The sequence below is a fragment of the Meriones unguiculatus genome, chromosome 17, assembly GCF_030254825.1.
Source record: "Meriones unguiculatus strain TT.TT164.6M chromosome 17, Bangor_MerUng_6.1, whole genome shotgun sequence".
Lineage (NCBI taxonomy): Eukaryota > Metazoa > Chordata > Mammalia > Rodentia > Muridae > Meriones > Meriones unguiculatus.
Window position 1 is genome coordinate 23,093,148 of NC_083364.1, and position 23,991 is coordinate 23,117,138.

Genomic DNA, 23,991 nt, shown 5'->3' on the forward strand with positions numbered 1-23,991 from the left:
GCTCTGGGAGGCTTTGCTTTTCTTTCTTTTTTTAAAAGATTTATTTATTTATTTATTATTTATACAGCATTCTGTTTGCAGGTGTGCCTGCTGGCCAGAAGAGGACACCAGATCTCACTATAGATGGTTGTGAACCACCGTGTGGGTTGCTGGGAATTGAACTCAGAACCTTTGGAAGAACAGGCAATGCTCTGAGCCTCTGAGAGCTTTTTGAGGCAAACAGCAGAGGCTATAAAAGGAGCCATCAGTTCTTAGAGTAGTGGAGTTATTGAGACTGCAAGCCTCCTCCCCCTTCTGAGTATCACAAAGCCTCTGGGGACCCTCCCTCTGCTCAGCTGGCAGCAGAGGGCATGCGTCCTTACTGTGCTCTACTGGGCTGGAGATTATCTCTATGTCCTGGCTGCACTTCTGCCTGAGGCCTCAGATATAAGCTGATCCTTGAGACCCACATTTTTCTTACCAGTAGTGGGTTCTGGGTCTGGGAGATTTTTTGTTTTGTTTTTGGTTTTGTTTTTTTAAGATTTATTTATTTATTATTTATACAGCATTCTGCCTGTAGGTATGCCTGCAGGCCAGAAGAGGGCACCAGATCTCATTGTAGATGGTGTAAGCCACCATGTGGTTGCTGGGAATTGAATGCAGGACAGAACCAAACAGAACCAGATGGTACCACCAGTCTCTGGGGCCCTGGTCCCACTGTGATTCAGAACCAGGCAGACTAGACCCAGGCCTCACACTCACATACTCATGCTTCCTGGAGTTATGGGCAAGCCAGCACTAAGAACACTTTGAGACAGCTGCCCAGCATGCCTGTCAGGGAGGCTGTGTCCTTGAAAAGACCCAAGACTAAAAGACCATTGTCACCCCAGGTGGTGGCAGTGCACACCTTTAATTCCAGCACTTGGCGGGCAGAGGCAGGCAGATTTCTGAGTTAGAGGCTAGCCTGGTCTACAGAGTGAATTCTGGAACATCCAGGGCTATACAGAGAAGAAATCCTGTCTCAAATATCAATCGATCTATCAATCAAACAAGACCGTGTCACTGTTCATGCTAAGGGTGCCTGGTCCTTTGATCATCTCTGCCACATGAAACACATGACTGTGTCTGCGCTCTGTTCCTGCCTGACCCTCCCCCTGCCTTACCTGTCCCTCTGGATGCCACTTTCCCTGCACCCAGTAACCTTGGGTACATAATCCAGGCAAGGGGGGGGCGCTGGAGAGATGGCTCAAAGGTTAAGAGCACTGGCTGCTCTTCCAGAGGTCCTGAGTTTAATTCCCAGCAACCACATGGTGGCTCACAACTATCTGTAATGAGATCTGGTGTCTTCTTCTGGCCTGCAGGTGTACATGCAGATAGAACATTGTATACATGATAAATAAATCATTTAAAAAAAAATAATCCAGGCAAGGGCCCCTCTGTGCAGTCCTAGCCTGGCCTCTGCTGTTAGGCCTCCTCCCTCTCTAGCCAGTCCACCCTTAGTTCCACTTGGGATACACAGTGGGAATGATGTGTGCAGGTCACACTCGACATAGGTGTGATGTTACGGCCCAGAGGAAGGTGCACAAAGAACTCAGACACCGCTCTCAGCTAGATATGCATGGTTCATTGGACGTCTTTTCCAAGCTGATTGCAATCAGGGCCACAGGAGGACTTGGGGGGCCTAACTGTCACCTCAACCTGTTTTCCAGGGACAGATTATAAAGGCAAAAACTGCAGTGAGCTCATACAGGGGGGCAGATGGTGATACAGGGTGGTCAGTTCTGACTCAAGTTATTTTTGCTAACTAGACAAATTAGTTCTAGCTGACCTTTAATTTGATTGGTCCCAAGTAAAGTTTATGGTTAGGGCCAGCTGCGCTTATTTGGGGGAATTTCTAGGAAAAACAAGGCCTCAGAATATGCTGAACATAAACATAGTTTTTGGTCATCCTGACCTTGTACAGATTTTCTTTTACATCAGCAGCTAGTTGAGGTGATGTGGCTGGTGGGCTTGAAACAAAAATGGCTACACTTATGCCAAAAGGACCAGGCCTCAACAAGATACTTGAGACCAGCAGCTCAAGTACTTAGGAGTGGACCACACAGGCCTAACTCCCTTAGGGATCATCTATGATTGAATCTCCATACAAATGACCTGAGACAGGCCTGGCTCCTGGGGTCCCCAACCCCAGCCCAGGAGGAGAGTATACTCTTCTGTCCCCAAATTTGCAGGCTGTGGACTTACTGAGTGCAGGAGCCTCAGCCCAACACTCACCCGGGTAGGAGCTAGAACAAGGGTTTCCAGACTGTTTCCTGGTCACCTGTGGAAGTCAAACAGCAGACCCCGTCTTGGCCAGTGTCCTAGTGCTGTGAAGAGATACCCTGACCCAGACAACTCTTAGAAAAGAGAGCGTTTAATTGGGGCTGGCTTAAGATTTAGTCCATTCTTGTCCTGGCAGGAAGCATGGCAACACACAGGCAGACGTGGTGCTGGAGAAGTAGCTGGGAGTTCCACACCTGGAGTTCCTAAGCATCCCTGCTACTGGAACCTTTCTTCTGCTATCTCCCTTGGCTGTCCCAAGCCCCCCTACATTCTCAAAAAGCTCTCATGTTTCAGGTGCTGCCACCAGCAGCAGGAAGAGAGAGCCACTGGGCCTGGCATGGGCCCCTGAAACCTCAAAACTCACCAGCAGAGACACACTTCCTCCAATAAGGCCACCCCTCCTAATCCCTGCCACAGAGAACCATGGCCTGATGACTAAGCGTTCAAATATATAATCCCCTGGGACCATTTTTATTTGTTTGTTTTTCAAGACAGGGTTTCTCTTTGTAGCCCTGGCTACACTGGAATTAACTCTGTAGACCAGGCTGACCTCAAACTCAGCGATCTACCTGCCTCTGCCTTCCAAGTGCTGAGATTAAAGGCATGCACCACCACAGCCCAGCCTCTGGGGACCTTTTTTTTTTTTTTTTTTTTTTTTTATTATTATTATTATTCATACCACCGCAATCCCCAAACCTGCCTTTATGGGCATTCAGTACAAAAGATGTCTCCCAGTTGAGCTAAGTATGAACCTTTGCACCCTTTGAGCTGGCCTCATTCTCCCTCCTCTCCGTGAACCCAGAAAGTGCTAGTTCTAGTGGGAGCCTAGAGTCAGCAGAATCCACAGGGCTTTGCAGGCTCAGGCTGCAGTGCTATGGGCAGCTCCTTATGTGCTTCCTTAACTAGGTCGAAGTGCAAATAAATAAATGGAGCCACACACTTGTGCTCTCACAGCAGAAGGCAACAGGAGGGCTGCCAGGCCCAGACCCTGCTTGTCCCTCATAGCCGGGTGAGGTCTTGCTGGTGCTGTGATTGGCTTCCTCCGGCTGACACCTCTATCCTGCCATAGCCATGCTTCATGGCCCATTTGCTCAGCAACCCTTCCAGACAGGGTAGAGAAAAAAAAAATCCCAAAGAGGCTGGTGAGGGCTTGCCCAACTATGACCCAAAATATTCAGGATGTTAAATAACTGGACAGAAGATTCTTCAGGTGCTAAGAGGTCTCTAGAGAACTGGTAGATAGCACCGAGACCACATGCTGATGGATAGAGGGCTTGAGCCATGAGGAATCTGGCTATCACCTTGAGCCCAGGACATGTGGCTGGAGTCCTGGCTCCTGTCTCCAGAACCGGGCCAGTGGCTGAAGACTGACTGATTGTCCATTGGTGCCTTGCAGTCACACTTGCCTGTACTTCCTGGACCTGAGGGTGGTCCCCTGTACCTCCTCATGCACTTTTATGTCACATTCATGCTTGCCATTGCCCACCTAGTGTGGCCCAGGTCTGCCAATGGTCCAAGATTGATACTGTCCACCCTGAACTGGACCTGTCCTTGGAGGAGGGGCAGAAGGCCCATCTGATGGTGATCTTGTGATCTTGATAGTGAGTCTGCCAAGGCCATGGCTGCTGGCCCTCACTTTCCTGTAGAACTGTCCTGAGCATCCCTGCTATTGGGACCTTTCTTCTGCTATCTCCTTTTGCTGTCCCAAGCCCCCCTACATTCTCAAAAAGCTCTCATGTTTCAGGTGCTGCCACCAGAGGCTTTATGGAGCCCTGCATGTTCTGGTCCACAGCCAAGCACCTGTGGCTATAAGGCCAGTGAGGAGACCTTCCCATCTCCCAGGGGCCTAACAAAGCATCTTAGACCTGAGCCTGCCTAATCTCAGCCCTGCTGCGGTTTATGATACTCAGGTTACCCTAATCCTGAAACCCAAGCTGGAGTCCCAGGAGCCAGCCTAGTGTCGTCTGAGGCGCACACAAGGCCTTCCCAGCAGGCCGTAAGCCTTCTGTGTTCAGACTGGACTTTCTTCACCAGCAACAGAGCAGGGTGCTGGGCGCTCATTGGCTGGAAATCCAATCCAGATAGACCCAAGGAGTCTCTTAAGACACCAGATTCTTGGCTGCCTCACTGGGCAGGGTAAAGCCTCATCTTGGGAAGAAACTCAAAGCCAGGGGCAAAAGCAAAAGGGACAGGCAAGGCAGACCCAGCCCAAGCCCCTCTAGGATTTCATGGGACAGCAGTTGGACCTTGTACTTCCATAAAATTAAATTTTTTCTCTCCCAATAAAATTGGATATTTTGGGCTTAAAACTGATGATCAAATAACACCAAATGCTTGGGAATAAAGTGGGACCATAAACAAGATATAGTGTGACCTTGTTACATAGCAACTAGGGGCTGGTAGCCAGATGAGCATAGTTCCCTGCCCCAGTTGCCAGCCACTGACCCCAGGGCCTTGCCCTGGGCATAGGCCTGAGTATGACCACCCTGGCATGGGGTAGGATGTACCTTGCTGTCTCCTTTGTTCCACTTACGTTAGAAAGGCACACTGGCCAGGCCAGAACACCTTTAGTTTCCAGCATCTTCATATAACTTCCCTGAGAGCAGATACAATTAGTTCCTAACCCACAGGGTCAAACTAGATGGTTGAGTGTCCACATAAAGCTGTGTCTGAGGGGGCTGGAGAGATGGCTCAGAGGTTAAGAGCACTGGCTGTTCTTCCAAAGGTTCTGAGTTCAGTTCCCAACAACCATATGGTGGCTCATAGTCATCTCTAGTGAGATCTGGTGTCCTCTTCTGACATGCAGGCAGAGTATAGATAACAATAAATAAATCTTAAAAGGATTTTAAAAAGCTGTGTATGGGTTTGTAGTTTTTATGGGGCCCTGCTTGATGAATGAGGAAAGCACCGCTGAGATCCCCCGAGGAGTCCCTGTGAGCTGAGATGGCAAAGCCAAAACTTAGGCATGCCTGCCCTACTACCCTCCCCTCTGAGGCCTCAGTACCAGGTCCAAGCCTGAGGGAGACGGTAGATGGGAAGCCAGACCTGCAGAAGGCTTCAATGGCTCATTGTTCTGCCTGTGGTGGCTGGAATTGGGCCGGCCCATTATAATAATAAAGTTCTAGCACTCAGCCAGTGGCTGGGTTTCCATAGCTTGGGGAGTATTTAATTTTCAAAGTCTCTGGGAGGGAAGCTGTGTGTAAATGGAGTTTGTTGTTCCCGTCGGCCCATTCTTTGCAAAGCCAAGTCTCCTATCCCATGCTTCATTCTCTCAGGTGTTGTACCTGTCAGCTCCCCAGCGCCCAGGCATGCCAGGGCGGGAAACTCTACTAGGAGACCCAGACACAATGAGAGTGAGCCTTGCCGTCACCAGCTCAGACAGGCTCTCATTCTACCCCACCCACTTCACCAAAGGCTGCTTTGAGGGCCAGATGCCTGATGCCACAGGAGGCCAAACGGATTGAAGTTCCTCTGTGGTGGACATTCTCCTTAGCACACAGCTTATTCTAGCTAGATTTCCTTTTTTATTTTTTAAACAGTATCAATGTAGCCTGTTGGCCAGTCTAGGACTTTCTAGGTTATCAAATTTACAGAGGTATGCCTGCCTCTGCCTTCAGTACTGAGCCACCATAGTCAGGTTTGCTTGGTCTTTCTGCCATGTTCTGTGTGGTTGTCACAGCCCACAGATGTGCCTTAGCCCTCTGCTTTGGTTGACTCTTCCCTCCTCTGATTGGGTAGTATTGGTACAGGGTCTCTCTCCTGGATGTTTTCCCCATTACATGCTAAGGTGAGGCACCTATTCAGGTTCACCTATAGCGCTTTCATCCTGTTGTCCAAAAGCGTGTTTTTCTCTTGTCCCAAGAGGCTTTTTTTTTCATATTTAGAGAAAAAAGAAAAAGAAAAACCGTCACGCAGTTGCTAGGAATTGAATTCAGGACCTTAATCAGAGCTGTCTCTGTAGCCCCTGGAGTTAAATTTTAAAGCAGCTATTATAGCCAGTCATGGAGATCCGTGCCTGTGATCCCAGTACTCGTGAGGTAAAAGCATGAGGGAAAGAGTTCCAGGCCATCCTTGGCTACACAGCAAACTTGAGGACAGCCTGGGTTACATGATATCTTGTCTCAGAAACAAAACAACAACAACAACAACAACAACAACAACAACAAAGAAGCAAGAATTCTTTAGGGTAAATCAAAAGGAAATGTTATAGACTTAGAACCAGGCTGTTGGTGTTTCTGGGGTGCAGCTTAACAGCTGTTAGAGGAAACATACAGCCTTAAAGACGGTCCACGGGCAGGTTTGGCAGCACGTGCTCAGGGTCCCAGGTACTCAGGAAGTGAAGTGAGAGCATCCCTTGAAGCCAGAAGTTTGGGATCAGTTTGGGCAGCTGTTGTGGTAGGAATAAGAATATAGTCCTAGATGAGGGAGGGAGGGTGGGTTTGGGAGGGAGTGAGGGAGGGGGCTACAGCTGGGCAACAAAGTCAATAAACTGTAATTAATATTAAAAAAAGAATATAGTCCTATAACTGAATGTTTAGTCATCAGGGGGTGGCACTACTTGAGAAAGATTAGGAGGTGTGGCCTTGTGGGAGGAAGGGTGTCCCTAGGGTTGAACGTTGAGGTTTCAGAAGCTTAAGCCAGGACTAGTGTTTCCTCCTCCTGCCTTCGGATCTAGATAGAGGACTCTTAACTACAGCTACAGCACTGTGTCTGCCTGTGTGCCTGCTGCCAAGCTTCATGCCATGATGAAAATGGACTAAACCTCTAAAACTGCAAGGCTGCCCCAATGAGATGTTTTCCTTTGTAAGAGTTGCCCTGGTCATGGTGTCTCTTTGCAGCAACAGACACTGACTGAGAAAGCAACAGCAAGATCCCATCTCAGGATAAGAGAGGAGACATACAGGAGGAGTGACTACCATAATAAATGCCTCTGTTGAGAAGCATGGTCTACATGCTGTTACCTAAGCACTTCCAGAAGATGGCAGAAATGCAGTCTAAAAGAGAGAAAACGAAAGTGGGTGTCAATAGTAGAGGAAGCAAAGCTGGCCGTGTAGCTCGGTTGGTAGAAAGCTTGCCTACCAGCCATGAAACCCTGGGCTTGACCCCCAGCACCCTGTATTACTGAGCATGAAGACACACAGCCTCCCAGAGGCGGAGACAGGAGGATAAGAAGTTCATCCCTAGAGACACGGAAGTTGAAGGCCAGCTAGCCAAGAGGCCCAAAAGGTAAAAAAGGGGGGTGGGGTAAACAAAATGGCTGGATTATATAGGGAAAAGCCTCTTGGGGAAGGGCAGCTCAGCCCCTGAGCTGGAGCATTCTGGTAGAGGAAGGGGATATGCAGGCCATACCCTGAAACAGGCACTGAGGCATGCCAGGAGAACTTGGCAGCCAGGTCCATTTTGATATGTTACATAGCACCTCAGCCTTCTGCCCCAGGTTTTGAGCACTGGAAAGCTGGTAAAAGGCTTTAAAGAGCACTCACCTAGCACATGTGAACCCTGGGCTCATCCCCAGTGACACACGCACACACATGTACACTCACAGCAATGACGTAATAAAATGGACAAGTTTAATCGAACAAATTTGACAATTCAGATGAAGTGGACAGGTCCCTTAACTTACAGAAGTAGAAAATATAAGGAGCCCCATATGTATTAAAACTAAATTATTTTTAATTTTGTAGTATACATACTAATGAGCTTCGTTATATAACGGTGATATTCCTTTTAAGTTTTATTTTTCTTTTACAGGTGTGTTTACCTGCACGTTATGTACATGCATCATGTGAACCTGGGGTCCTCAGACAACAGTTGGGCCTTTGGAACTGAAGTTAGGGATGGTCATAGGTTCTTGAAACCAGACTCAGTCCCACAATTAAATTCCTTTTTAAATTTTTTAAAAATTTATTTATTTAGAGAAAGGGTCTCACTGTGTAGCCCTGGCTGGTCTGAAACTCACATCCATCTGCCTTCCTCTGCTTCCCAAGTGTGGGATCAAGGGCATGTACTACCATGCCCAGCCAACACAATTAAATCCTTGAAGCCAGATGTGGTGATCTGGAATTCTTTAACACTCAGACTGAGGCAGAAGGGTTGAGTTCAAAGCCAGCCAAGGCCACACACACACACACACACACAGGGGCACACACACACACACAGGGGCACACACAGAGAAAATATATATAAAACTTCCAGCCCTGATTGTTTAATCAAATTTTGTCAAAAATTTCAAGGGAAATGTAATGTCAGCCACAGTAATTATTACAGAAAATACAGGAGAGAGAAATGCTTTCCAACTTTGAGTCTGATATTACCCTAATATGGATGGCACATCCCAGCCTAGTGGTTCCCATCCAGAATCCCTGCAGTCTGGAGGCTGAGAAGGGAGTATTGCAAGTTCTAGGCTATCCTACACTATAGAGTTGAGACTTTGCTCAAAAAACAAAAGGGGCCGGAGAGAGGGCTCAGTGATTAAGAGAACCTCCGTGGGCACCTGTGTGCACACAGAACCATATATAAAAAATAATTTAAAAAATCAGACAGTCTATATAAATATAAAGTAAGTACTTTTCAAAAACAGATAGAGTTAATCCCAGCCTGGTCAACGGAGTTTCAGGACAGCTAGGACTATATAGTGAGACTGAGCTTAAAAAAAAAAAAAAAAAAAAAAAGATAAAGCATTACAGATGGAGTGATGCTCAGTGGTTAAGAATGCTTGTTGGCCTTGCAGAGGACCCATGTTGCATTCTCTCACTCATCTGGTGGTCACAGCCATCTGAACTCCAGGACAGGGGATCTGACACCCTCTCTGAGGGCACTCAGCACATACAGGGTGCACATACATACGTGCAAGCAAAACACTCAGACAAAGTAAGTAAATCTAAAAGGTTTTTAAATTATTATTTTGTATGTATGTGTGTGCCTGTGTCAATTCGTGTGCACCAAGTGACTGCAGGAGCTCCTGGAGGCCAGAGTATGGGGCCAGAGCCCGGAAAGCATGTTACTGCAGCTCATCTTTAAAATATTGACTGTAACATCACAGAGAAAGTCACACTCCGGTACCTCTTTCAGATGTACATGCTAAATTCCTTCTAAAGTATGAACATATTGAAGTTACCAACACATACAAGGAATTTATTCTGGCCAAATGGGCTTTAGCATTTGGTAAGCCAGGAATGTAAGATAGTCTCCTTTCAAACATTTTATTTATAAAATGTAGTACCCTGACCAAATGGTAAAGGACCACGCCGTTAGAGAAAGTTCACTGGGCTAAGTTTGTCATACACTTTATGAAAACAACTCTCAGAAAAATAAGTCTGGCACTGCGGAGATGGCTCAGCAGCTAAGAGCACTGGCTGCTCTTCCTGAGGACCCACGCTCAGTTCCCAACATGAGCAAATGTCTGTAATTCTAGTTTTCCAGAGTGGAAATTTCCAAAAGGATCCCATGCCTTTTTCTGGCCTCTGAGAGCACCAGGTCACATGTGGAACACAGAAATGTGTGCAAGGTAAAACACCATGCATATGACATTTAAATAATAAATGTTCAAAACTAAAGAAACAAAACTTCAAACTAGCAAAAAAGTGGGATGAGTGTCAGCAGCTGATGTCACACGTACTGAAAACCAAGATTTTCCTTGAAGACTAGGAATAAGTCAAAGGTGCCCATTGCTATTACTTTTCTTGTGCTACTGAAGTTCCTGAACACTTCCATGGGCAATAGTAATAATGATGACAACAATGTATGTGTGATACACATAGTATAAGATGACATACAGATGCCCAACACACAGTCTTCTGTGTCTGGATTCTGAATCCACACATTCAATAGCTGTGATAGAAAACAGTCAGTGAGGGGACAAGATAGTTCAGCAGGTAAATGTGCTTATTGCAAATCTGATGTCCAGTGGAAGAAAAGAATTACCCCCAGTTGTTGTTCTCTGATCTCCACATATGCACTATGGCATATGCACACACACAATAATAAACATTTAAAATAATTATTAGATATGCTGTTGCTATATAGATCAGGCTGGCCTCAAACTCATGATTCTTCTGCCTTCTCTTCCTGAGTTTTGAGATTACAGGGTTCTCATACTATGCCTAGTTCTGTTGAAAATATAGGAGGAGGAGGAAGAGGAGGAGAAGTTGCTGCTGCTGCTGCTGCGGCTGCCAGGCATGGTGGTGCATGCCTGTAATTCCAGCATGCAGGAAGCAGAGGCAGGCAGATCTGTGCGAGTTCAAGACTAGCCTGGGCTACAAAGCGAATTCAGGACAGCCAGTGCTACACAGAAAAACCCTGTCTCAAAAAACAAAAAACAAAGAACAAAAAAAGGAAAAGGCATACTATGCTCATATATTGGAAAACTGTATTTTAGTATCCTTTCTTTCTCAGAAAGAAGAGAATAAGGGGAGAGGTGGAAGGGGAAGAGGTGGAGGGACCCTAAAACTCACATAGAGTCTAAAGAGACCCTTAGCAAAATAAATAAATAAATAAATAAATAAATAAATAAAGGAAATGGCGAACTTGAAGGCCTTACACTTCCTAATTCCAAACTTAATTACTAAGCTACAGTAATCAAAACAGTGTGGTACTGGCATTAAATCAGATATATAAACCAATGGAAAATAACAGAAAGCCCTCTAGATAAAGAAACACACACAGGTGTATGATTATTAGTATATGCGTGATGTGTGAGCTTGTGCACGCCGTATCAAATGACTTTTAAAAGATACATTTTTAAGTTTTATGAATATGACTGTTTTGCCTGCATATATGTATAACACATGTATGCAGTGGCTTCAGAGGCCAGAAAGTTTTGATTCCTGTGGAATTGGAGTTGCAGACAGTTATGAGCTACCATGTGGGTGCTGGGAACTGAACCTGTGTCCTCAGTGAAAGCAAGTGCTCTTAACCACTGAGCCATCTCTCCAGCCTTACCAAGTGACTTTTGACAAAGGTGCCAAGACAGAGATAGAACAATCTCTTTAGACAATATCTTTAATGGATGGTTCTGGGAAACTGGACATCGGCATGACAAGTCCAGAGCGTAACTACTTGTTGGCAGGGTGTGGGGGAGTCGGAACACTTGTGCTTTACTGGTGGTAACAGAAAATGATGTTACAATCTTGGAACACGGGCAGCTCTCACAAAACAAAATCAGAGTAAGACTTAGCAGTTCCACAATTTTGGGGGATATAGCTAAAGGGGCTGCATTTTGGAGCACTTGCTGTTCTAAAGGACATGGATTCAGTTCCCAGCACCCACATGGCAGCTCACAACCATATGTAAATCCAGTTCCAGGGGATCCAACGCCTCTTCTGGCCTGCACATGGTGCAGATATATGTGCACATAAAACATGCATGACACATTTTTTTTTACTAAAACCATCTTTTACAGTGTCTCTTGGCTAGTTTTATGTCAACTTGACACAAGGCTAAAATCATTTGAGAGGAGGGAATCTCAAATGAGAAAATACTTTCATAAGATCAGGCTATAGGCAAACCTGTAGGGCATTTTCCTAATGTGATTGATGGGGGAGAACCCAGCCCATTATGGATGGTGTCATCCTTTGGCTGGTGGTCCTGGGTTCTATAAGAAATCAAGGCTGAGCAAGCCACAAGCCAGTAAACAGCACCCACAGCCTGTTTCAGCTCCTTCTTCCAGGTTCCTACTTTGTTTGGAACTGACAGTTCCAGTCCTGACTTCCTCCAGTGATAGTCTGGAGGTGTAAATCAAATCAACCCTTTCCTCCCCAACTTGCTTTTTAGGTCATGATGTGTCATCAGAGCAATAGAAACCCAAAGACACAATGATTCCACAGCACTATTACCCACAACAGCCAAAGGTACAAACAATTCAGTGTCATGAAGGATGAAGGGTAAACAAACTGTGGGCACTCAAAGGAGGGATCAATGAACTTTTATTTTTGGGTGTTTTTTATATAGATGTCTGACTATATAGACCAGGCTGGTCTAGAACTCACAAAGATTCACCTGCCTCTGCTTCCTGAGTTCTGGATTAAAGGCTGGCTCTTTTAAGAATGTTTTTATTTTTATATGTATGAGTACTTTTGCCTGCATGTATATACGTATGTGCCCAGTGCCCAAGAGGCTAGAAAAGGTCATCAGATACCCTGGAACTGGAGTTAAGGATTGTTGGCATAATGTTTTTGTGGACTGTGTACAGTTTATCCTTGCTCATTCAAATGCTGATTTCTCTACCCACTATTTGGCTTCAATCCTAACATTACATTGTGATGTTTATTTTAAGTATCTCCTGTCTCAAGTTTGTGTAAACATGTCCACCATTTGCGCCAATAAAAACGCCAAGCAGCCATTGCTGAGTAAATGAGAATAGGGTGGGACGTCTCGGTCCAGTGAGGGGAGGAGAAAGAGAAAGGAATTAGGAGATGCAGCCATGAGGAGGGGGCTGGGAACCATCAGGAGAAATGATGCGGATCTAGAAGATTAAAAGGCAAGTATAATGTGGGAAATCTGAACGAGAGGAAGCTACACTACCTTGAAGGTTTAGGATAGAGTAATTCCTGCTCAAAATTGTGCTCTGGGGTAATTAAATACATCCTATTTTTTCTGTGTGGTTATTTGGGTAAACAGCTGGTTAAAGAGTAACAACAACAATGTATTAACAACAGTGTGAATCAATATTAATCATTAATAATCATTCAACAAAGGACTGTTGTGAACCACAATGTGGGTAGTGGTAAACAAAGTGAGGTCCTATACAAAAGCAGTCTGTGCTCTTAAACTCTGAACCATCTCTCCAGCTCTCAGTCAACACCTAAAAGGAAGGCAATTCAGGCACATGTCACAGCATTAGATGAAACTTGAAAACATGCTAAATGAAATTCATTCACAAATGGACAACAGTATGTAAGCACCAGGTACATGGGGTATACAGTCAAGTTCAGACTCAAAATGGGGGGTGTTCAGGGCTTGGAGATAAGGAGTCAGTGTTGAATGGATAGTTTCCAGTGTGGCGAAGCGGCTCTGGGAATGGAGGAATATATTTATTAATACTGCATTGGATGCTTTACAATGGTTACTATGATAAACTTTGTCATGCACATTTGAGGTGAGGCCCTAAAACAAACCCAAAAGGCAATTTGGAAAAAGGCCTATGTGGGAGGGGCTTATTGGGTGGTCTTTTGCACAAGCCTGCGGCTCATTCTCTGCTGTTGGCTCCAGCTGCTTTGGGGATACAGGGTGATCGGAATTCACAGAAACAACCCCTCCCTTAAGGGAGGAAGTTTAAATTATCAGGTCAATTAGGAAAGATACAACTAAAAAAAAAAAAAAAAAAAAGCCAAGTTTCATTCACACTTCAAGGAGGTGTTTCCTGGCTGGATGCCACTTTTATTGTTTTTGGCCCGGGCTACTGAAAGCCCCACAGACCCTTGGAAGGTACAATGTGATCTTTGATTCCCCTTTCAAGGATCAAAGCGATTGAGTTTGGGTGTAAATGCAGATAACATTTCAGAGATCTTTCATGAAAGGAGTCAACGGAGCAGGGCAGATGGGGGCTGGTGTGTTAGGCATGTGCTTCCTTTCAGAAGTATTACCGTGCAGCAAAGCCTTCTGTTCCTGGTCCAAGGCCCATCTAAATAAATAAAAGGGTGGGGTGGGTGACACCACGAGGACTCGGAGGAACTCGTGGGGCAAACCATGCATATGCATGAGGGACACATAAGGTCATCTCCTGACCTCTCTGAAGCGTCGGGTGCCGACTGGGCTTCCTACGCTGGGCTATGCACTGCTCAGTCCAAGAGGCCGTCTGTCCGGGTACGTGTAACACAGTGTTCAGTCCAAGAGGCGTTCTGCCTGGGTACGTACGTACACGTACGTACAGACACACACCACGAGACAAGGAAAGCCACAGGCCTTGCTTACTTGCCTTCAGGTGCTAGATATCCCAAGTGGAGGGACATGATGCCAGCTTGTCCTGCCTCTCGCAGCAGGGGTGGAGATATGCAGACACTGGGCCTTGTCTGGCGCTGAGCAAGGGCACCGGACCGGGAGGGAAATGCGCTCCCCAGGCCTGAAGGCTCAGCAGCCACTAAGTACCGGAGCCCTCGTGACGCCCTCAGCCCTTAAACTCACGCCGGCCCTCGGCAATATTTCGGGTGACAGCGAGGACTGGGAACGCATGGGACCTACTTCTGCTCCCGCGGACCACTGAACCAGCGGGCGCCTGCGCACGTGGCCTCCGGGAACGGTACCCAGCGCGCGCTCCCATCACGCTCTGCGCGGCGCCTTCGCGCTGGCACAGGACGGGCGGCTGCTAGGGAGAGGCCTCGCGATCTACAGCGCAGGCGCGGCGGGCCGAGCATGCGCACTCAGCCCCTCGGGAAGGCTAACGTGAGGAGTGCGGAGGTGCCAGGACGGGCACGTCCGGGGCGGCCGCGCGCACGCCGAGGGGGCGTGCCTGGCGAGACTCTGGCCAAGATCCTAGGATCCCACAGCGTCAGGCTAGGAGCTCGGCGGCCGGGTCAGTGTGGCGGCGCCAGGGGGGACGGCGAGTGGCATATCCCCGGGTCTGCGCGGGGTGAGGAGTCACGTCCCCGCTCACCTTATCTCGCTCTTCACTTTGCAGGTGGCTGTGGGATCCTGCCCTCGGAAGTACGCTGTTGTGCCTGGTGTGCGAGAGCAGATCCTCTGACCTGGCGGCCCCTTCTTGCGCATTCTCGGGTAGGTGGGCTTAGTTGTCCCGGAGCTTAGGAGCTGGCTGTCCTGCGTGGCGGCTGCTGGCGGGCGGTGCAGGGAGTCTGGCCTCCACTCCCGTTTTGGCTTGTACAAGTTCTGTTCCCGAGTCTCCTGGGTCTCGGAGCAGAGAAGTCAGTCAGCGTGTCAGGTATTACCGGGCCCGCGGAGGAAGAGTATCATGCGTCGCGGCGCCCCCCCCCCCCCGTCTTCTAGTAGATTGCTGTCCAGTCTATTAGAAAAGGAACGAAATTACTTGGTGCCAGGCAGAGCTGCTAGAGAGAAGCGAGCAAGTTCCACAGACTGATATGCAAAGGGCGGCGTGGGGTGATCATGAGGCTCAAAAAGTGAGTGACTGGCTCAGGCTTAGGAAGAAACAGATTGGCTTCTCGTGCGGGGGCGGGGGCGCTTCTCTCCTGAGTTGCCAGGTGCACTCAGGCACTTAGGTGAGTAGGCACTTAACAGCTAAGATTCGCAGTTGGGGCGGGGGTCTTGGTGGCACCCTGGCTTCTGGGCATGCAACGTGGTGTTTGTGGGCAGCCTGACGCCTAGCTCTGGGGCCTGGGCTTGTGGACACTACTTTTTGAGAATTCACTGAGAGACTGGATCTGGCTCATAATTATGGTGGGAATCCTAGGCCAAAGGCTGGGCTTTCTGGTGTGAGTCAGCGATCTACCTGAGATGTTCCAGAATGCTTGGGTGGTAGAGGTGGGTGCTGGAGGTACTGGCAAGCTGAGTGTTGTAAGCCAGAAGATCAACTTTGTTGTACCTTTCTTGGAGAAACTGACTCTGGGTGGGGGGTAAACACATGGAAAACCAGGAGTGAAGATATGTGCAGGGCATGGTGCTCCTAGGAGAGAGATTGTGGAGAACTGGGTTGTGTGTACAGGATGAAGCAGAGAGTTGAGAGGAGGGAGGTCTCAAGTGGTGGGCTTCCCTCCCTAGAGAGGCTGGTGCAGAGTGTGAGAACCCCAGAGGGGAACTCCTTGTCTTCCTTCCTTGTCTGGCCTCTGGTGACCACAGCTTGGAATGAGGATGGATCCAATAGTTAGAGGGAGCTTTCCATGCTCAGCCCATGTGCTGGTGGTAATAGGAAGAGACCTCACAGTGCAATTTCCGAATTTCACTTTGGGAGATAAGGGTGCTAGGTTATTGACTGGGATGAAGATGAGGGTGGGGTGCTGAGGGTTGGGTACCTTTGCCTGTAGGTGGTCTCCTGGAAATCCTGGGAGTGGCAGGAAACAGATCAAGCAAGGCAACCTGTTTCTGTCAGGTGTTCCTGGTGCTGTATGTGCAAGGATGTTTTTGTATGCTCTGTTCTTAGCAGTTTACAGCCAGGAGCGCACTCCTCCACTCTGTAACCTGTGAAGTGATTTGTGGCTAAGCTTGTCTCTACAGCAGGTTCTGCTCCTCTGCTGTCATTTACTAATTGGTGTGTAGCTGCACACAAATCAGGTTGCCACTCTTCCTTGGCAATAATAGTGGTACCCAATTTGTGGGTAATGTCTGGTCAGCATTCAGTACAAATGGTACTGTGACACACACAAATGGTACAAATGACAGTTGCTACTATCATTGCCCTAAAGTTCCCTGATGTTCTGATCTGGCCCCCTCTGGGATTGACAGCTTCTGTCATTAATCTTGAAAGTCACTGGCAGCATTTGTCTGTTTCCTTTACCCTCCTAGGTCAGCCACTGGGCCCCTCCCTTCATTCAGAATAGCTAATCACATCCCTGAGGGTTTTCTGCCTGCTGCCTCCTCCTGCCAGTCAGTGGTGATGGTTGAGCCTGGTTTCTGCTCTTCCCCACCTTGTTTTTGGACAGATTGCCTTGGATGATGGCCTGCGTCTGACAGTCCCTCAACTCTTACCGGCTCAGCTCCCCGGTCCTCAGCGTTTACCTGGAATGGCAGTCTGCCACACCCTGCCCAGCCGCTTCTTGGCCCTCTTGTGTTGTGCCTGACTCTTCTGGCCACACCAGGCCTTCAGTGGGCACTTCTTCCCTCTATTCCTGGCATGCCTCATGGCAGGCGCTGTTGGCAGAACCCCGGTAATCCTGTCCAGATCGCAGCCAGTTTCACCAATGCACACCCTTGGCAGCAGATGGCGGATTCTTGGATTAAGAGGCTCTGCTGTGGGAACTGCATGTGTGTGCACCACCATGGAACGAAACAGTACAGCTAATGATTCTTCTGGCAGTAAGCCTACAGAAAGGGGCCCTCCAGCTGGATGCATACCGGAACCCTGGCCACTCAGGACAGACTTCCACTGGGTTCCTGGCTCCAACCTGGTACCTTCGATGGCGCTCCATGACTTCTAGACTTTTCTGGCCCCGATGGGCAATTATACGTCTTCCACTTTGAGCACTATCGGGGCAATTGCAGCTGTGTCTATGAGAACCTCAGTTGACTGACAGGCCCAGCTTAGGCCTGGGCAGCCCACTGCCTCAATAGGGACCTGCCCTTGCCTGATGATGGTAAACTCTTCGGCCGGGATCTCAAAGAAGTTATTCAAGGCCCACACAGTTTTGTTGAGCACCATGCCACTGTCTCCTGTCCTCTGCCTTCCACATCAAGCCAGCCACCAGTGACCCCACAGTTGCCCACACTAAGGCAGGACTTAGGTTCTCAGTGGCCCTAATGCCCAGTGTGGATACTCCCCTGAGGCCTGCCTTAGCTGCTCCCTCTGACCCCTGTTTGGTGCAGGTCTAACCCTATATCCAGAAGTGCCTGGCCTGAACAGCAGCTGGCCAAGGAAGGTTCCCCTGGACCCCAAGATCCCCTGACCCAGTCTAGTTTTGGATTTAGCCCTTATTGTAACTGCTATGAGGCCAGCTGCTTCCTAGCCAAAGGAGGCAGCCCCCAAATTTGTCTCAGTACCTTTAAAATCTGTTAACTCCTCTTCTTAGAAGCTAGAATCAGCTCATCTGGGGGAGCTTAGAACCCCAGAAAACAGAGAAGAGTTCTAAAACATGAGACCAAGAAGTGTGTTTGGGCACTCCATGGTGGTTGAACAGTGTCCCAGAGATCCCACAAGAGCCACCCTTTTCTTCCAATCCCTACTCCTTATCCCTGTGTTCTGAGCACGGTCTAGACATGCAGCAGTGTCCCTCTTGATGCAGTGGTGTGCACAGGGCGGGAGTTCCACAGCACCCAGGCAGGACAGTGTTGTCAACAGACGACTCCACTGACCCCCATGGCTGGATAGCAACACAGAAAGGCATGTGAGCAGCTCTCCCTGCTCCTACTGGAATGTGGACCTGTGTTGGGCCCTATCTGAGTTCCTACCCCACACCTGGAAGTGCTGGTCCACATGGCCAGTTCTACAGGAAAGGCTCTGGAGATGAGCCCACCAGATTGTTTGTAGCGCTGGGGCCAGAAGGTGACCCCACAAAGAACCCTGTTGCTGTTTTCGCCTCTGCCCTGCTCTCTGACCTCTGACGCTAGGCTATAATGGAAAGAAGGCTGCTTGAAGGGAGCTACTGCTCTTTTTTAAATATTTTGGTTGGTTGGTTGGTTGGTTTGGTTGTTTTTGAGACAATGTTGTGCTATGTAGCTTTGGCTAGTTTGGAACTTGTTATGTACCGGGCTGGCCTTCTGAGTGGTGGGACTCAATGATTTTTGTTGTGGTTTTTTTTTTTTTTTTTTTTTTTTAATGATATACCAATGAAGTATAGTGTAATTGGATATATAGCTGTATAATGATCCAGTTTGGTGATTACTATTTATGTTTCCTAAATGTTGATCATTTCTTTGTATGGGATTGTAATTTACACTCCTCTCATGGTTCCATATAAAACATGAAATACATTATTGGCAACTATAAGTGCACATTGTGCTGTGGAAGTTATCTAACCTTTGGGTCTCTTCCTGGTGTTTTCTGTCTTGTTTCCATTATCTGCCATCTGCTTCTGCCAGGTTAATTCTGATAGCTTTTACATACAGGTACCTGTAGCACTTATCTCTCGGTACCTGCCTTCTTTTACTTAATAGTTTTTTGTTTATTTGTTTTTTATCGTTAATAACATAGTATATGTGTGTGTGTGTGTATATATATATATATATATAATCTTTTAAAAGCCACTCATCTGCCATTGTACACTTTGGTGGAGTCCATTTTTTGTGAGCAGTGCAGAAGCAGCCGTATTCATCCTTGTAAGGGATAAGATGACATCTTGGCTGAGAACCATACTTCCTGTGGGCTTACTGAAAGCCGTGGCCAGCTGGGAGGTTTGAATGCAGGAGGGTGGGATCTCCTGCTCGGTTCAACCTTAGTCATTCCCCTTTTTACACGGCAGCATTCTCGTTATACCTGGTCATGCTTTCAAAAGCTTTCCATCCCCTCCCCTCACACTGTACGCAGACACAATTCAACACTTTCGGCCTCCATGATGGAAATAACCTGGCTCTGCTGGCAGACTGAGCCTCCATGGTGAGACGTTAGCATACATACGCATCCCAGGAAGCATTGCCCAGTAAGCATGAGGTGATCTAACTGCTGAGTGTACGGTGGCTGCTGACAGAGCCCTTGTTTGTGAACAGAAGTGCTGTTCCCATTCTGTCAGCAGAGCCCAGCCAGGTGTCACAGGTGTGCGGCAGTGCTCAATGTAGCCATGAAGGTGAAAGGATCTGCTAGGAGGAGCTGGAGCCAGGTGGGGGAGGGGGGCCAGTGTTCGGTGGCTGTGGTATCTGACTTCTGAGAGCTCTAGGTAAAGAGAAGAGCAGGTAGCAGATGGGAATGTGAGGCCTGGGATCGGAATGAGGACAGACCAGTTCTGCACAAGGAAGCATTTTTAGTGAGAGCTAAGCGTGCAAGCTCTTTTGAGGCAAATTGATCTGAGGATGGGGACATAGCCACCCAATACACAGCAAGTGCCTACTTAGAAGTGTTTAGACAAGAAAAGCATCAGTCTTTCAGTTTTACAGTTGTGAAAGCAACACGAGCAAACTTTCCTAGGTAGTTAATAGGACCATAGCTTGGAAATACAGCTGGCCGTGATGAGCAAACATCTGGTGAGACTTGGAATAGGTTGTTTGGTTGTTTGGTTGTTTGCTAACCTACTAAGAGATGCTTTGGGTCCAGGTGGTTTCTTTGTGAATTATTTCAAAGCACAGACTCTGTGTACACAAAACAGCTGTGAATGTTGCTAACAGAAAAGATTTTGCAGTGCACTAGGTTTCTGTTACAGGCTGCTCAGCTGCTCCCATGATTGCTCATGGCTAGAATGGACTGCTCTCTCTCATTCTTTAGTTGTCTGTGGCTGGGCCTGCCCATAGCTCTGGTGGTGGATCCTGGAATGTCTCTCAGGGATGATGGTCTACTTACTCCCTTGCTCTTGCCATGCTGCTGTCCCCTTATGCACCTGCCTCCCTGCCTCTGGTGGACCTGAAGTGAATCCCTTCTGCTTGAAATGGCTATGGTCCCTCCTGACCCTGATCTTCCTGGGGCATCTCCTGAAGGCTTGGGTAGTGGTCTGCCATGTATCTGAAGGCCTGCAGCTTGGCGTCTGTGGTTGGTAGGCTTGAGAGCACTCAGCAGAGTCTAGGTGACCTAGAAAATTAGTCTTGGCCCTATTTAGAAGAGAAAGCCACTCCCTGTGATGGGTTCTTGATATCGAGGAGAGGAGGCCTTATAGCTGCAGTGACCAGGTTGTTTGCTCCTGGCTGTCTATAGGTGGAACAGAGCTTGGACTGTAATGGTCTTCCATTACAATGTAGCTTGTCTCCAGTGACATCAGCAACAGTGACAACAGTATCCACCTTCACCAGAGGCAGTGACCCAGGTGATCTATTCTTTGGGAGAGAAAGCACTATCAGATTAGACCTGTGTGTAGGGTCTGTCCTGGTACTAGGAAAGATGACCTAGGAGAGGACTCCCCCGGAGCTGGACACAATGACAGGCATGCCTCTGACTAGTGTGTCCTGTTCACTTACCTGGGAAATATCCTGACATCTCATCTCTAGACAATAAGCCATGGGCTCTGTCGAATGGTTTTTAAAAGACCTATCTCCAAGGAAGACCTTAAATCAGGAAGTACTGGTAATAAAGTCCTCTGAGACATTAGAGTACTCTGTAAAATTGCAACATTTGAAGCAGTTGGACATTGGATAGAGAAATAGTAGTGAGACAAACCATTTGGAATGGTGTAAGTTGAAAAATTTAGTACATTATTAGCGGCGTTCCAAATGAACGTCAGTAAAACCACTTGGTAACTGGCTGGCTTTCTGGAACATAGTAAAGCAGAGTGCCTGCATCTGTTGTGCCAGCACACACTCCAGATGGATTAAAGATGACATTTTTTAAGGTCGTAAAAATGCTTGTTAGCTTCCTGTTGTAACAAGTGCTAAATAATCAATTTGTGGAGAGGAAAGGAAAGGTTTGGGGTCACACTTTTGGAGGTTTTAGTTCACTGTTTGTTGGTAGTTCGTCATGGAGGCAACACGTGGCAAAACCATTCACCCCATGTCCAGGATGAGAAGATGAGAAAAGGGACAGAGGGCCCAGTATCCCCTTCAAGGGCACACCTGTGACGTGAAACCTACCTCCCAGCAGAACCAAGATGGGGACCAGGCTTTTAACACATGTGCAGAGCATTTGAGGTCCCAATGGAGCAGTTCTACAGAAAAACACAAGTAGTTCTAAGATTTTAAGTTTTGCATGTCCAGAATTGCCACGGGTATGGCAGGTGGGCTCCCTCTTGCTATCGGTGGGAATATAAAATGCTTAGGTTTGACCACATTAATAGTTCTAGGCATGTAAATGTCTGACCACTTGCCCACAAGCTCATGCCGTGGGTAGCTGTGGTATGTAATTATGGTATGTGAGAGATCAGAGTGGGCTTGAATTTGGTCACATCTTGTTTCTTCCCCTGACTCCTGTTAGGTATGAAGTAGTTTAATCCTTACTGGGTAGTCAGGAGGGTTGAATGAGGATGATATCCATTGTGAGCTAGCTGAGGCCTGTGAGTGTCTATCATAACACTATGAACAGCAAAACTAAAAGAGTTATAAAGAGCCAGCCATAGGGGCAGGGCAAGTAAGGATGTCATTCTTAGAGCTTCTGTCAGCATTAGCTAGAACTTAAAATCTCAGTGACCTGAGTGGACAGCTGGCATTGGCTGTCCATCCTGTGTGTGTTGGAATAGTCTGGATATGCTCTGCTTACTGCTGTGTCTCAGAAACACTTACAGCTCTCCCATCTGCACATACTGCTACACAGCGAAATGATGCTCTGGGGAACCATGATGGGTCATAGGTGTCACCTGCACTACTGTGACCAAAGGAGGCCACAGCTGCACCTAAGTTACACGGTCCTCCTCATGAGGGGTGTGTCTTAGTCCCTGCCCTGTTGCCGGGGAGAGACACTGGCCAAGGCGGCTCTTCCAAAAGAACATTCAACTGGGGCCTTGCTTGTAGTTTCAGAGGTCTAGTCCATTTTCATCGTGCTGGGGCGAACGGTGGCACACACGGCTCTGAAGCAGTTGCTAATAGGTGAGGACTGCATCCTGTTCTGTAGGCAGAGGAGGAGACTCGGGGCTTGGCGTGGGCTGATAGTGGCACACCTCTCATAACAAGGCCATGCTTTTTAATCCTTCCAAATAGTACCACTCTGGTGACTAAGAACTCTAATCTTTGAGCCTGTGGGGGGGCCGTTCTTATTCAAACCATCACAGGTGAGTTGCTCAGTACTGAGCTGAGGAAGCAGCCGTTCACATCGGAGGCAGCCGCTGTGGAAAAACGGTGGGCCTGTAATGTACAGCGTGCATGTTCAGAAATGTTTCTTACCACAGTTCTGGAGTGGAGAAATACAAGGTCAAATTGTAGGCAGAGTGGTTTTTCCTAAGGCCTACCCTTGGTTTGTGGGTGGCCATCTTTCCTGTGTTCTTGCCCAATCATCTCGCTCAATGTATTTTTCATGTCCTAATCTGCTCGGACACCAAGCATGTTGGATCAGGCTTACCCTAAAAGTATTTTACCTGAATTACCTCTTTAAGTACCCTATCGAAATATAACCATGTTCCGTCATATAGTGTGGATTAGGACTTCAGCTGAAGAATTTGGGGGACTCCTGCCTAGAACAATGGGTTTTTATTTTCATTTTCTAGTTTTCAATAGTGCTGTGGGCAGCTCTCTTTACCGTGTGCAGGGCCCTTGGGGCCTTGGTCTTGGGGCCAGTGCTGAGGTGTGGAATTGCTAGTCTCTACCCTGAATAGGCTGTTCCTAGCTGTTCTGCACACGGGCTTGTTGCATTCATTATTTAAGAAACTTTTCCCTACATGAGGGTTCAAAGGCATTGTCCTGTTTTCCTAAAGTCTCATGTGTTGCCTTTGACATTAAGCCTGGAGTCTCCTTGTTAGTGTGACTGGGATAAGGGGGCCTCTGCTGTCAAGGCCTGTGATGGGCAGAGACTCTTGACAACCATAATGGCTGTGTAATCTGAGCAAGCAATACATTTTTCATGTGTGAGGCCACTGAGGTAGGGGTGTATGTGTATGCATGCTCATGCCGGAGTGTAGCCTCTTGTATCCTGACTAACAGAGGATCCTGTTTCTCCCTTCTCCATGCAGCACAGACCAGGTCTGGCCTCAGCCGCTCACTGCTCCCTGGATACATTCTGGTCTGGTCTAGTCTTAGTTGGCTGGTTTTAGTAGGAGACTTGACTTTGGGGTAGAGAAATGCCTACCTGCACCTTCTTCTTCAGGTTGGCTAATTTTTAAACCACATTTGATCCCAGGGAGAGAGGCAATTAGAGTGGGTTCTGGTGTGCCCCTCACCCAGCCCTTCCAGTTCTTGTGTCTGACATCCTAGGATCACCGTGCCTGTGAGCAACCTGCATGAGTCTGCTTTCCAGGACAGCAGGAGTCCTGAGCTACCTTAGTGTTCCATGAGCCCTGGAGGACCCTGTGCATGGTTGAGGCCGTGGCATGTAGGTGGCTCTTGAATGCTTGTATATTTGTCACATGTACGGCTGTA

General features: G+C 47.7%; 2 protein-coding genes and 1 long non-coding RNA gene across 4 annotated transcripts in view; 2 read left to right on the forward strand and 1 right to left on the reverse strand.

Annotated features, from left to right (window-relative positions):
* Positions 1–13,644: 13,644 nt before the first annotated feature.
* On the reverse strand, positions 13,645–14,161 carry LOC110553348 (uncharacterized). The gene is made up of 2 exons (XR_002476703.2): positions 14,026–14,161; positions 13,645–13,921 (listed from the first exon to the last, which is right to left on the reverse strand). It is a non-coding gene; the product is annotated as an uncharacterized LOC110553348 (long non-coding RNA).
* Positions 14,162–14,764: 603 nt separating this feature from the next.
* On the forward strand, positions 14,765–22,249 carry Rtl10 (retrotransposon Gag like 10). Its single transcript, XM_021645182.2, is given in 5 exon segments — positions 14,765–14,809; positions 14,915–15,009; positions 16,845–17,157; positions 17,159–17,301; positions 17,304–22,249. Coding segments are annotated over 3 exon segments (876 nt in total). The 5' UTR covers positions 14,765–14,809; positions 14,915–15,009; positions 16,845–17,035; the 3' UTR covers positions 17,915–22,249.
* Positions 14,766–23,991, forward strand: part of Gnb1l (G protein subunit beta 1 like) — a 64,651-nt gene continuing 55,425 nt past the window's right edge. For both annotated transcript variants that reach the window (XM_060370038.1, XM_021645181.2), the window contains exons 1-2: positions 14,766–14,809; positions 14,915–15,009. The gene's annotated coding sequence lies outside the window, so the exon portion shown is untranslated. The remainder of the gene's footprint in view (positions 14,810–14,914; positions 15,010–23,991) is intronic.